This window comes from Cibotium barometz, chromosome 43, assembly GCF_041138505.1.
Source record: "Cibotium barometz isolate CiBa-2024 chromosome 43, ASM4113850v1, whole genome shotgun sequence".
Classification (NCBI taxonomy): Eukaryota; Viridiplantae; Streptophyta; class Polypodiopsida; order Cyatheales; family Cibotiaceae; genus Cibotium; species Cibotium barometz.
Genome location: NC_141088.1, coordinates 4,127,882 through 4,141,560, shown reverse-complemented (window position 1 = coordinate 4,141,560; position 13,679 = coordinate 4,127,882). Strand labels below are relative to the sequence as shown.

At 46.8% G+C, this 13,679-nt stretch overlaps 1 protein-coding gene across 10 annotated transcripts in view; it reads left to right on the top strand.

Moving 5' to 3' along the window:
- LOC147613434 (kinetochore protein) overlaps positions 1 to 13,679 on the top strand; it is an 86,538-nt gene that overhangs the window by 33,854 nt on the left and 39,005 nt on the right. For all 10 annotated transcript variants that reach the window (XR_015263188.1, XR_015263187.1, XR_015263186.1 and 7 more), the window contains 2 exons: positions 11,090 to 11,232; positions 11,354 to 11,451. Coding sequence is in view for 6 of the 10 variants with exons in the window: in XM_086781368.1 (XP_086637494.1) it covers positions 11,090 to 11,232; positions 11,354 to 11,451 (241 nt within the window). In the remaining 4 variants the exon portion in view is untranslated. The remainder of the gene's footprint in view (positions 1 to 11,089; positions 11,233 to 11,353; positions 11,452 to 13,679) is intronic.

Here is a 13,679-nt window from a genome sequence, read left to right as displayed (position 1 = left end):
ATCAAATGATCATAACGGGAAGAGACACTTCTCCTCTGGCTGGCCGCTCTGTGAGGAGAAGGCTATTTCATCCAAGGGGAAGGGGAGGAGAAACAACCACACAGGTGGTCAGTAATGCTAAGTGGGGTCACCACCTCTATCTGTGAGAAATGGGCCAGGCCTCTAGAGCCTCAAGAAAGCTTCCCGTTGCTTCCGCATGTGGGCAGAACCTCCCTATAACATCCCCCATTGACTGCGGAGGGTGTGAATGATGTCGAGCCAAATGCTCTTGATAGACTGGGCCTGCATCTCTGTGAAAATCCATCTGATACTTTGCAGCCAAGGGCCCCTAGACTTGGGGTGCGGGTTGAAATCTGGGCCAAGAGGAAATCCTTCCAGGGCTCACCATCAAGAAGGAATACTCTAACGATCAGCTTGCCCAACAGGGCATGGCTTTGAATAGCGGGGTCAATGAGGCCTAGTCTCCCTCTACGATGTGGCTGAATGATCATTCTCCATGCGACCTTGTCTCTAGTTGGCCTCCCGTCATTGTCGGCCCATAGAAGGTTCCTGATCAACCGTTGTACCTGGCCAATACATGCCCGAGAGATGGCCCAGCATGAAGTGATGTACCACATGGTGGCAAGAAGAACCTGGTTCGCCACCACCACTCTACCTGCAAGGGAGAGCCTCACAGAACTCCAGTATAAAAGTTTCTTCTGAATACTCAGAAGAGGGGCAAGCTGCTCCTTAGGAGAGATGTCAATGCCAACCTGGCAACCAAGATAGCGAAGTGGAGTGCCCCTCGAGATCCACTGGAAAGCCTCAATTGGGCACCAAGTTGGGGCGGATGTAGAGCCCACCCAAAAACCACACGACTTGTGCCAGTTGATCTGTGCTCCTGATGCGCGGCAAAAAATCTCGATCGCCTCTGCGAATCTTTGGAGATTCCCCACATCTCCGGAAAGGAAAGCTGCTGTGTCATCTACGAACTTTGAGTCAAGCAGCTCCTCCTGCTTGCGAAGGGGGAGACGCAATTCTTGAAGTCTTGTCTCTTGGGCTGATAGAAACCTACTCATGGCCTTGGCGACGAATAAGAAGAGGTAAGGTGCCAAAGGACAGCCTTGCCGAACCGAGCAGGAAAGGGGAAATCTGTCGCCATAGGCTCCCTGAATGAGAACCTGGCTGTGGGAGGCTGAGTAAAGTCATGACACTCCATGAATCCCCTCCATGGGGAATCCCATCCAGCTCATCGTGCCCTCGAGAAAGCTCCAATCCACCCTATCATAAGCTTTCTCAAAGTTTAGGAGTAGCACTATGAGGTCCTACTGCCACATCTTGGCCGAAGTTGTCACCTCCTAGAATGTGAAAGTGTTGTCCAGAATGCTCCGATCTTGAACAAAGCTGGTCTGAGTGTCATGAATCTTGTCCGGGAGAAAGGGTTGAAGTCTCTTGCTGATGGCCTTGGCCAGGATCTTATAGCCAGTCCCTAGAAGAGTGATGGGTCTCCACTATTGGATCTCCAATCTGTCACCACCCTCCTTAGGAATCAAGTGTATCAAACCCTCTGAGAGCCTCTCTGGCATGGCACCTATGATCATAATCTCGTTGAAGGCAGCTCGAAGGCCGCCTTCCAAGAGGTCCCAGTGACGAAGAAAGAAAGAGACTGGAAGCCTGTCCGCCCCCGGGCATTTGCCCTTGGGTAGTGCCATCACCGCCTCCGCCAACTCCTCTGCAGTGAATGGAGTCAATAAGAAGGACCGAAGAGAGGGGGGAACCACCTCTCTCGTGTGCCGCTAGACCCTCTCGGGCACGTCCATCACCTGTGGGGATAATGGGGCACCTGTGAGTGAGGAGATTTGAAGAAATCAGTTGCGATGGCTCTCACATGGGGGGGATCAGAAACAATAGCTCCGTCCTAGCCATGCAGCCTGCGATACCATCTCTCCTCTTGTGGGGCCCCGCTATCTCAAAGAAATCCCCTTTCACTTTGTCACTGGCCTGAGTCTAGAATGAAGCTTTGGTGTGGTATCTATACTCCACCCTCCTCTGCTCAATGGATCCAATCTCCGTGCGGGTGGCAACAAGCTGACTCTCAATCCATGGGCTATCTGGGGAGCACTCCTGAAGCCGCTCTTAAAAGGCCAAACCCCTCCTAAGACTCCGCTCTTGCTCCCAAAATTGCTCCAAATCTGCTCTGGGCTGCCTCCTGCAAGAAACCGCCGATCTCCCCTAGGCCAGCATCCAATGTGCATGCAGTAGAGCCTGTGGTGGTAAAGTCCAGTCTTGTCCAAATTTGCTCTATCCTGTTGCAGATCTTGGGGTCCTGAATGAGGTTGTCAGGAATCCTAGAGCTCGAATGCCTATCATGCCTCCAGGGGTCCTCTAGGGACATAATAATCGTGGCGTGATCTGAAAAAGTAGTGCCTGCCAAGATACCAATCATGCCCCCACGGCTGCAAGCCCACTCATCAACGTAAAACCTGTTAGGTCTAGAGAGGTTGGGGCCGGTGTTCCTCCTATCCGATCGCGAGAAGCTAAGGCTCCCAGGGCCTGGGCCCTGTCCCCTAAATACCCGTATCATCTCCTCCTAGGTTTTAGTCACAAGGGACGGAAGGGACGGTAGCTTGGGACGTCGGGATGCGTCTCGGGACGCGTCAAAAATGGGGACGGAAGGGGACGGTCGGACGTCCCCCTGGAGGCGTCCCTCACAAGGGACGGGGACGATTGCTGGCCGGGGGACGGCAGGGAGCCGTTGTGCCCTGCAAACGGTTGTTTTTTTGCCCCTTTTTTGGCCGTTTCTAGCCGTTTCTGGCTGTTTGGGTGGCCGTTTGGGGACGCCTTGGCCTTTGAGGCTTGGGCCTTGGCCCTTGCCTGTGACCGCTCCCAACAGGAGGCCTACACCAGATCGGAAGACTATATACATATTTAGAACACTTAATTTAACTGTTATTAGACCATGGAAACAACATTTGCAACACTAATACTGGAAATATTGAAAATACAAATGACACCAGCACTGGGGCCGGAAAGGGCCGGCCCCCCCCCCCAATACTTTTTGTATTTCTTGGAGTATTTATATTTGTACAAGTGTCATGGGCCTGACAGGTCAGATTTCTCCACAAGGGAGTGAAAACAAAAAAAAAAAAAACGGGTTCAAGTCGATGAAGAGGTGTTGGGCAGAGTAGCCCCAGATCACAGGCTCATTCCCACCTTCACTGGGTGGACACCTGCCTTTCAGTGGTCTTCCGAGACCATGCACCAACAGGCACGCCTGTACGGACATAGGCCAAAGAGTACACCGCGGAGGGAACGTGGCCTGGTTCTTAAGTGGTGCAACCAAGAAATGCTCATGATCAAGGTAACCCTGGATATGTATGCGCAACTTCCCTATAAGTGGAGTAACCTGCATCTCTTTACTAACAAAGGCAGCTTCTGCTTCAATTTGAGGCCCCATGTCCTCGACCTCAATACCCAAGGCGGCTGCCATTTGAATAGAGATGAAGTTATCTGTTGCACAATCATCACATAAATAGGGCGGCTGATCCTTGATTTGACCCCAAGCTTTGCATACCATCCTCTCTTTTCCGTCATGCTTTGTGTTTCCCTGCACATTGGGAACTGCATGCACATTTGCCTTGGTTTGGTTGTTCTCATGCTTTGGTTTGCGGTTAGGGCATTGTCTAAACATATGCTTTTTGCTGCCAAAAGAAAAACATTTCCCCTCCTTGCTGGCATATTGCTCCCTTTGCTCGAGGGTCAAGCCAAATTTGTTTTTCTTTGGCCCATGATCCTTAGATGAGGTATTTTCAGCTTTACCTCCCTTCTGGACCTCGCGGAAGCTCTTTTTAGGTGGCTGTCCAGCTTTTTGCAATCCTCGGAGATTTGCATAAAGGGAGTTACCTCAAGCAACACTTTCCAAAACTTATTGACATATTGCTGCACACTTTCATTATCTTTTTGCTCAAGTCTATCCCACTTTATTTCACGGACTTGTCCCCTGCCTTGAACTCCTTGAGCTTTTTGGGATGTGGTACATGTTCTTCTCTTTTTCTCTTCCCCTTATCCAACGGGGCAGCTCTCTCTGAGCTTCATGGGCAATGATAGGTGTTCCACTAGCCAAAGTGACATGGGTCTTTGATTCTTGTGGCCCCACTGCATGCGACCTCGCTGAGAAATGCCTTGTCTCGCTGCCGGGACCGTGCACCAATAGGCACGCCCGTACTGACGCAGGCCAAGGAGTACACCGCGGAGGGAAAGTGGCTTGGTTCTCCCCAATGAGCTTTGCTCCCAAATTCCCTAGTGAGTTTAACCTTCACTGGCTCTCAGAAGCTCTGAGAGCGCGGTTAACAACACCACACAGGGAAATATACTAGCCACACCAGGAAGAATTTTCCTGAATATGGCCAGCATATACATGCCATGCTCCTGCACTGGTACGGTGAGTACAATTCAGATACAACCGGTAATATTTGTAGCCGGTACAATCAAGCACTTTAGGTTCTTCACAAGTGTGCAAGTACAACCAACCAGGTACTATGCAAGTACCTGTACTTGCAGCAGGAACAGTAGGTACACCAAGGCAGCCAACAGGTACAGTAGGTACACCAGGGGCAGCCAGCAGGTACCGTAGGTACTCCAGGGGCAGCTAGCAGGTGTGGACAGCAAGTACACAGGGGCTGGTATAGCCGTGGACAGCAGGTACAATCAGAACTGGTACAGCCGTGGACAGCAGGTACAGGCGGACAGCAGGTACAGGCGTATGCAGCAGGTACAGGTGATGGAGAGTAGGTGGGTACAGCCAGCCATCTTCGGCCGTGGGCAGCCGTGAGGAGGCAAAGGAGAAAGAGGAACCACCAATCCACCACGTGGGGAATTTTTAAGAAATGTTCCATGCAAAAAGGCTTATCCAAGGTTATAATACCTTAATACAAAATTTATACTTATGGGCACCCACACTAGGAAGTAAATGTCCAGCCCAACTTTAAATGTGTGTGAACACATTAGCTTATAACAAATTAAGGTTTACTCTAGTTCATGGATTTCACCTTCTAAAAAGGGGAAAATGAATATACTTACCACCTGTTCACACGCCACACCACCAAGTCAGCAAACAGCATTGGGGGCATCCCCGTCCAGTGTATTGGCACGGCATAAGAGGCAGACACATGCAAACAAGTCATGCAAAAACAAATTTATGCATGCAGGCATAAATGCATGTGCACAAATAGTGGATGAAATCTCCCTTTCATCAAACTTGGACAAGAGGTTCTTGTCGGGCACAAAACTAGCGCGACAAATATGAATAAATATGTCCTGGTGTTCCTATGGAGTGACCCATATGTAAGACACCATCCTGGCTATACACGGGTGGCACCAGCAGGCTCCCGTCCATACAGCACGAAGCAAATCACACTGGGTGACACGAAACTGGTTCCCATCCATGTGACGCAGCACTGGTCGCACACGGGTGGCACTGATCTGGCTCCCGTCCATGTGACCATAAAACTGGCCCTTTCACATGGGACACTGGCCTGTCCCCATGTGAACATGGCACAAATTTGGCCGCTCTATGGAGTGACAGTCCCATAGAAGTGGCTCCAAAAATGGAGATGGACCAAATGGTGACATTGCCTCTCTCTTGCCTTGGCCTTTGAGGCTTGGCCCTTGCCTCTCTCTCTTGCCTATCTATTATCTATATAAGAGCAAGGCTACAAGGCTACAAGCACACACCCACCTTCAAGCAACTCTCTCTCTCTAGCCTCTTGAGTCTTGAGTCTTTGGCACTTTGCACGTTTGCTCATTGCTCAAGCCTCAAGCTGCAAGTGGTAAACCACACTCTATGGGTGTATCTACTCTCTCTAGTCTCTCTCCCTCAAGCTTCTTCTAACGTCCAAGTTCCAAGCCTCTCACTCAAGGCTCTACTCTCCACTATCTAGACTCTCTCTCACAGACATTGTATCAGATCTACCAATCGTTGTAACCATTTTGGTCTCATAGGTCATTTTGGCCTTTTGAAGACGTTAATATACCATTTCATTTCATTTCATTTCTCTCTCTCAGGAGCAGCTAGCTCACTTACACTCACACTCGGAGATCATGCTCCGAGGTATTTTTTCTCGCCATCGCCTATGTATCACATATTACACCCCCATTATGGTACTGTTTGGAGCTAGACAGATCTGCATTGCATTCTTGTATACCCTACGCATATAGGTTGCATACTGAGCCTCTAGCAGTAGTGCTCCATCCATCACACCCCCCCACTAGCTTAGCACTTTCATAGTTAATTTCATGTTCATTTTGTCCCTTTTTTTTTTTTGGACATCCAGAGGACATTGACAGTCGTACATTGATTTCTCTCATAGGTCGAGTTCGGCCTCTAGTAGACGTTAATACAGCTTTATTTCTTTCTTTCCTTGTCACCTCTCCCTCAAGCCTCTTGAGTTCCAAGTATCTAGGCTTTCACACAAGCACTCTACAGTCTAGTCTCTAGTTTCTCTCCCTCAAGGCTCAAGCCCCTCTCTCTCTCTCTCTCTCTCTCTCTCTCTCTCTCGGCTCAAGCCATCTTCAACCATGGCATCCTCCTCATGTGCCGGGGCTTCTCGTAGAAGGACGACGGGATGGACATGGTGGGAGGAGGTCAACTACACCCCATCCGCTCATGGGGGCGGTTCTCGGCCATGGGCATGCAAGCTTTGCCCGTACCGGCGAACGGGTAGCGTCGACAAAGTGCGAGCCCACCTGTTGCATGAGAGTGGGCACGAGGTGCGGTTTTGCACGAATGTCACGCCGAAAAGAGACGGGAACTTCTTGACAAGCTTGCCGTCTACGAGGCAGTCGAAGCGGCAAGAAGGACACCACGAGTGGCCGTGGATCCCGCGACGATGAGGAGGAACTCAAGCCTCTACGATGGAGTCATGTGGTGGATCGGGATCATGCACGCCATCACCTTCACCATTGAGTCGGAATGTTGCTCCATCCATGATGCCGGCACCCTCCATCTCCACGGCCTCTCAACCCTTGCGTGGCCCACGGCAACAATCTACACTCGGGGAGAATTGTAACCCCAAGTTGAAGGAGGAGGTGGATATGGCGGTGGCCCGCTTCTTCTTCCACGACCACATAGCCTTTCAAGCGGCTAGGTAAGTGCAATCGATCATTGCCAATTCATCATTCATGTTTTCATCATCCTAGTCCCCTTCTCATTAGTAAATTGCTTTCTTGAATAGGTCGAAATACTTCAAGGTCATGGTTAAGAAGATTGGGGAGTATGGCTCAACCTATATGCCCTCCTCATCCGAGAGCTTGCGCACTACATTGCTCGAGAAGGAGAAGCGCATTGTAGAGCAAGCGGCCGACAACACAAAGCGGCAATGGGAGAGGAACGGAGTCTCCCTCATTGTGGATGGATGGAGCGACACCCGCAAGAGGAGTATTCATGGCGTGGTTGCATATTCCCGCCGAGAGATGTACTTCATCTCATCTCATGATGCATCCGGCCCTGAGAAGAGCGCGGATGTGCTTGCGGCGGAGTGGGCTACCACCATGGAGATCATTTGCTCCGAGCCTGTAGTGGGCTTTGTTGCGGATGGGGAGCCTTCCAATAGGGTGGCGGGAGCTATCCTCCAAGGTATGTTTGGACATGTCACGGTGTGGTTTTGTATGGCTCATTGCCTAAACAACCTCCTCAAGGACATAGGGGCATTGCCATGGATCAGCTCGCTCATTGAGGAGGCCAACACCATGGTCTCCTTTGTCCTCAACCACCAAAGACTTTGGCATGAGTTCAACAAGAGGTCCTCTCTCTCTCTCTCTCTCTCTCCTCAAATATTCCGACACCCGGTTTGCCTACAACTTCCTCGTGTTGGGCCGGTTGAAGGATTGTAGCGGTGCTTTGAGGGGGTTTTTTCTTAGCGACGACGAGTTTGTCGACATGCAAGAGTCTCATACAAACACTGGCCAAGAGTGTAGGTTACGGGCGGATGACGCCTCTTGGTGGGAGCTGTGAAGACCATGGATGCTATGGTGAGGCCCATAGTCCACCTATTGAGGATTGTAGACGCTATGCAACCATGCATAGGCAAGGTCTATGAGGCCATGGATCGCATGATAGAGAAGTTGAAAGACTTCGTGCCTGACGAAGACAAATATAAGGAGATCCATGCCTTGTGTCTAGGAAGGTGGAATTCCTACTACTCTCCATTGCATGCGGCAACTTATGTGGTGGACCCAGAATTTCAAGGCAACAAGTAGGAGAGCGACTGGGAGGTGAGCACTTTATGGAGGATCATCTTGGACTTGTGCCCGATGCATCGGTTAGGCGCAAGATCAGGGACCGGCTTTCCATGTACAAGTCATTTCATGGCTCCCATGGTTGTCATGATGCATAGATCGACCGCTCCAAAGCTGGTGCTCCTCTATGGTGGGAGGACTTTGGTTCGGATTGACCAAAGCTCCAGCAGCTGGCCATCCGCATACTTAGCCAGGCCGTCAGCTCCTCTTGCTTGGAGCAACTTTGGAGCACCTACAGCCACATTGCCTCTAGGAAGAGGAACCGACTCGGGGTAGAGCGTGCCAATGACCTTGTCTTCGTCAGCGCGAACTTATGAATGCTTTGCAAGAGCGTGACCAAGAAGGCAGATCACTTCATCAACGAGTGGGAGATGAGTCAACAAGAAGAGCAACAAGAGGATGAGGTGCAGTAGCAGCATGCCAGTGAGGATGAGAGTAAGGATGAGCTTGATGCTCCTTTGGCACAAGCTACCCATGACCATGAGGCGAGCACTTCACGTGGGTGATCATTCATGGATCATGATTCATGGGCCTTACTACTTATCACTAGCCTCTAGCCTCTAGGCTTTAGCACTTTTTGTCATTGACTCATTTGAGTCCTTCCATGTATTCTGCCTCCTTAAGGCTTAGTCTTGACTCTTGAGTCATGACTCATTTTGTATCTACTTAATTATTAATACAATAAACCGTCAACACTTCACTCTTTGATCGGCCTATGTTAATATGACTCAAAAGCTTACCATTTTAGTGTAAATTTGTGCTGATTTTGATGTACTTCCAAGGTAGAATAAATGTAGAGTAGAAAAACTTAAAAAAAAAGTATTTTTTGAGTGCCGTTCCCTCCCCTGTCCCCGTTCCCTACTTATGGCCGTCCCCCGTCCCCGTCCCCCGTTACCGTCCCCCATGAGTCTTGGTGGGATTTGAGGTATTTGAGGGATTCGAGGTGTCAACGAACGCTGGGGTGTTGAGATCTGACTCAGAACTGAGTCAGCTAAGGTAGATAAGTAAGATCTCAGTCTCAGCAGGGAGTCAACATGGGTGTGTTGGCAGTTTCTGTGAAGTTCTGAGGCAAGTATTAGAAGTTTGTTGATACTGAAGGACAATTTGGGAGCTTGGCGGGCATAATTCTGATAGGGGTCAGCAGTAGCTGTCTGATTCAGTTTTCAGTTAGCAACTGATTAGTTTGTGTCAGTTGGGAGTGTTTTTGGTGAGTTGGTGGTCAACTAAGGTCAGCTTAGGGGTTTTAAGTGAAGATCAGAGCTATTGGAGGTCAAGACTGACTTGGGAGGACAGTTGGATGAGTTGGTTGAATCGGTTTGAGGCGTTTTGAGAGCTTTTTTGTATTAGCGGAAGGACTAAGGATATCACCTGAGTGGATTGGTGCCCTGGATTTGTGTTGTGCTGGTGTTGTGGTGCTAGTTCATAGAGCCTTCCCTACGGTGGTGTGTTCGGATCAGCTATAGAGGCAGGTCTCCCCTGACACATCAGCTTCTTATTTTAACCGTTGCTGCTCCATGAGAAGGAATAATTTTTCTAATTCTCAGAGTGTTTCTGCTTCTTCTTTGGCTTTTTCAGTTGTTGCTGCTTTGACTTTTTCAGCCTCTTCCTTAGTTTTTTTTTTCTTTGGTCGCTTCTTCTTCTTGGGCCTCGATTTGTTGCCTTAGCAACCTGTTTGCCTCCAAGAGCAATTTGATGAAGTCTTCATTGCTTTGCGGAAGCGTTTCTATAGTGGTTGTGTCTTCCCTATAGATCTGTTCTTCTATATCTTCTTTGTAGCTTGTTGATGATGTCTTTCCTGACATTGCTTGGGTGGTTTTTCCTGATTGCAGTTTTACCATCCATGGAATGCTCTCACTTTAGGGTAGCCAAGTTGGGTTACAACTTGCAGCTTTGATACCAATGTGGCATGCAATAGGTTGATCGTTGTAACACGCAACAAAGCCTTCTTTATGCCCGTGAGTTTATGCAATTCCACTTTGAGAGAGAAGAGAAGATAATAGTCAACATAGTATTGGGTCCCAATTACCCACTGAAGGGCCCCCCCTTGCAAGCAGGAGTATTTGCTTATATTTCTTTGGAGAACTTTTACAATGAAATTGAATGATGACTGAGGACTGCCAAATGCAAGGACGAAGAAGACCGAATGCATGCTGATCCTCCTTGTGTGGCTCTGCGCCCTCCCTCCTCCCCCCATGAAGACTCCCTCTTAGAGCGTCCAGCCGGAGAGGGAGTCCCCCCTCTTATTTTTCTGTTACACCTCATTGGAGGGTTGTACATATCACTCGACTTGAGAGTTGTTTTGTAGTCCACTTCTGGGATGTTCTTTCTGTCATGACTAAAATAGGATCTTTTCTTGGGAAAAAAGCGATGCAATTGCCCAACCAGCCACTGTGGGGGGGTTTGTTTTCCCTTTGGCCTTCCTCATGGCTGAGTCTACCCTTCACCTCCAGAGAAGTGATAGAAGTTCAGCTTGATGGTTTATCTTGAGGATTTGTCTACTATGATGTCTTATCTTTATGCATGAACTTGCACCTACTCTTGAGCGCTGCTGACATGAGTGAGGATGCTATTGCATGTAGTCTATGCTATGTATCGTGGAGTTGGTTTAAACCTTTGTGCTTTGAGTCTCAAGAGTCAAGATCACACTTTGGATTTTGTTGAAGTTGGGAAATAACCTGAGCTTTTCTATGGTGAATGGTTCAGAAACATCATGCTACTATACAAGACTGTATTGAGCTTGTGTAAGTGCAAACCAACTGCTAATGTCTTGTTGTATGAGGTTGCTATTGACTTAATAGTTTTGTGTTTGTGGCAGGATAGTGATCCTACAGGGGCAAGTATCTTAGATGCTAAAGTGCCCAGCAAAAGCATAAATGACCAGTTTCGAAATGCTTTGCTAGCAGCTCCTCCTGCAAGCATGGAATATCTCAGCAGACAGGGCAAAATGCAGGGATCAGTGTAACGTCAGAAGGCTTTGGAATACCCCTCTAATCTTGTCTGGTTTCTTTACTTTTCAGTTAAAGTTCGTAAGGAGGTTTAGACTTAGAGCACAAGGTGACTGTTGAATTTTTTGGACCAGATTTGGGTTTGCAGCACGGCTACAGAAGGTGCTAGAACGTGTCAAGAATGATCGAGCTGCTTTTTTAAAGATTCTGCAGACAAAACATGACCTTCAAGGTTCTTGGACATCTTTTTTTTCTCTCTCTCTCTCTCTCTCTCTCTCTCTCTCACACACACACACACACACACACACCCACACACTTTTTTGGGGTGTAAAAACCACTATTTCTATTAGGTCAAATGTACAGAAAGAGACATCCTTCAAAGCAACAGAGGTCTCACAGATGTTGAAAACTAAAAACAGTCGAAAAACAAATCCAAATGAGGCTATTGTAGCTGATAGTGATCATGTAGAGATTGTTGCCAATGATCGATGGAAATACTGATACTTGTCCAGGTCGGCTGGAAAACCAGTCAATTACGAGCAATCCAAACTGTCCGAAAAGCCCAAAATCGTGTCCATTGGAAAAATGGAGCCATATGTGCAAATCTGTGCTCATATCTGACAAATGCTAACAGAAACATGCACCTGGAAATCTATGCGAGGACTTCTATTAGTGATTTATAAGACATGATTAAAAGACATAACACTGAAAGTAAGATGCTTAGAGTGGAAAGCTGTGCGTTGCATTGAGACACAAGGCCTTGTTAAATAGAGCTTGAAGAGGTATAACTGAAGAGACATCCTTGATGAAAGGGTGTGACACTTGAATGAATAGTTATGTCCTTTGGACGTAGAGATGCGTCCATTGATGAATAGACGTGTCCTTTGGTAATGATCCATGTGACAGGGTGTGACCCTTCACTGGTGTCCTTTCAATGATTAAGAGTAATTAAGGGTAATTAAGAGAGATTAAGTCACAATCGTGACATTCTCTCCCACTTAAAATAAGACACTTTTGATCTTCGTCATTAGGCCATTTATGCTTGTGGTGAAGCTCACACTGAGCAATATTGAACAAGTTTTCTCTATTGTCCTGTTGTCGTGCTTTAAATGCTAAATCCCAAGTCGTAGCCTCATTTTTTAATGCCTTCTTATTTGTCTGATTCTAAATGTTGGGCTTGAAGTTGACTTGGCTATGTTGTGGTGTAGAAGAATCTGAAGGTTCAACCATGAGTTCTCTCAATGATACGTGAATAGTATCTATTGAAGTGTTCTGCGTTCTAGTAGTGAAGTACTCATCCAATTTGTTACAAGAATGCGTGAAATTTTCTGTAATGTTGAAAACATTATCCTCTTGCTTGATAACATCTTTGCCATCCCATGTAGGTAAGGTTGAAACAAGTGTTATATCCACTTGTGTCTTTAAAGAAGTCCATCATTGGTGACTCATCAATTTGAGATAAAGAATCCAAGGACTTTTCAATAGCATCTTGCTGTTCTTTTGAAGTCACGTTGGAAGAATTCTCGAGGACATCATCAAATGACTCATGAGTCACTTCACTCTGGTATAGCTTCGACCACCTTGAATAGTGTAGCATAGGTAGATCATCATCAACTCCATTTCACCATTAGATACACGTGATAGATGATCCACCATGACATGTTTTTTGCCAAGCCTCATAACTACAGTGAAATCGAATTCAACAAGAATCAATAACCACCTCGTGATTCTCCTTATGGATTTGTTAACAAGGTACAAGAAGGCTTGATGATCAATTTAAAAAACAAATTTATTAGCAAGAAGGCTACCAAGATTAAAGGAGATCTATAATACACTAATCTCAATGCTAACTCACACAAATCAAGATAGCATCAATCTTGAAAAGCTACATAAAATTTAATCCAAAAATGATTAAGGTTTAATCACCACCCAAATCAAAACCAAACTATCAAGAACAAAGTGAAGCTACCAAGATAAAAGGAGAGCTCTGATACTAATGAAAAGAGGCGATCGAGAGGAGACTTGTTTACATATATATATATATATATGAATATGTATGTATATATACATACATATATGAATATGTATGTACATATACATATACATATATATATGTAAGTAGATACATGTAGAAGTATATACATATTCATATATGTATATATAAATATGTACATATACATATATAACTTTAGTTTCACAAATCTGTTCCATGTTAATATGTAAACCCTCTGAAGAAATGATTGAAGCAAGGCTAGCACTAACATGAAGTGTATGAGCTACTGCATGTTTTCCTTTTGAATTATCAGACTAGTCTTTTTGAAGTTAAAGATTCCGCATTATGGTTTTGAGTATCATTAGGTTGTTTAGGGCATTCAAACCATCTATGGTTGCCATTACAAATTGTGCACAATCTTGTCTTTTGTTGGTCACGAGAAGATGAAGCTATTGCAAGACGAGGAG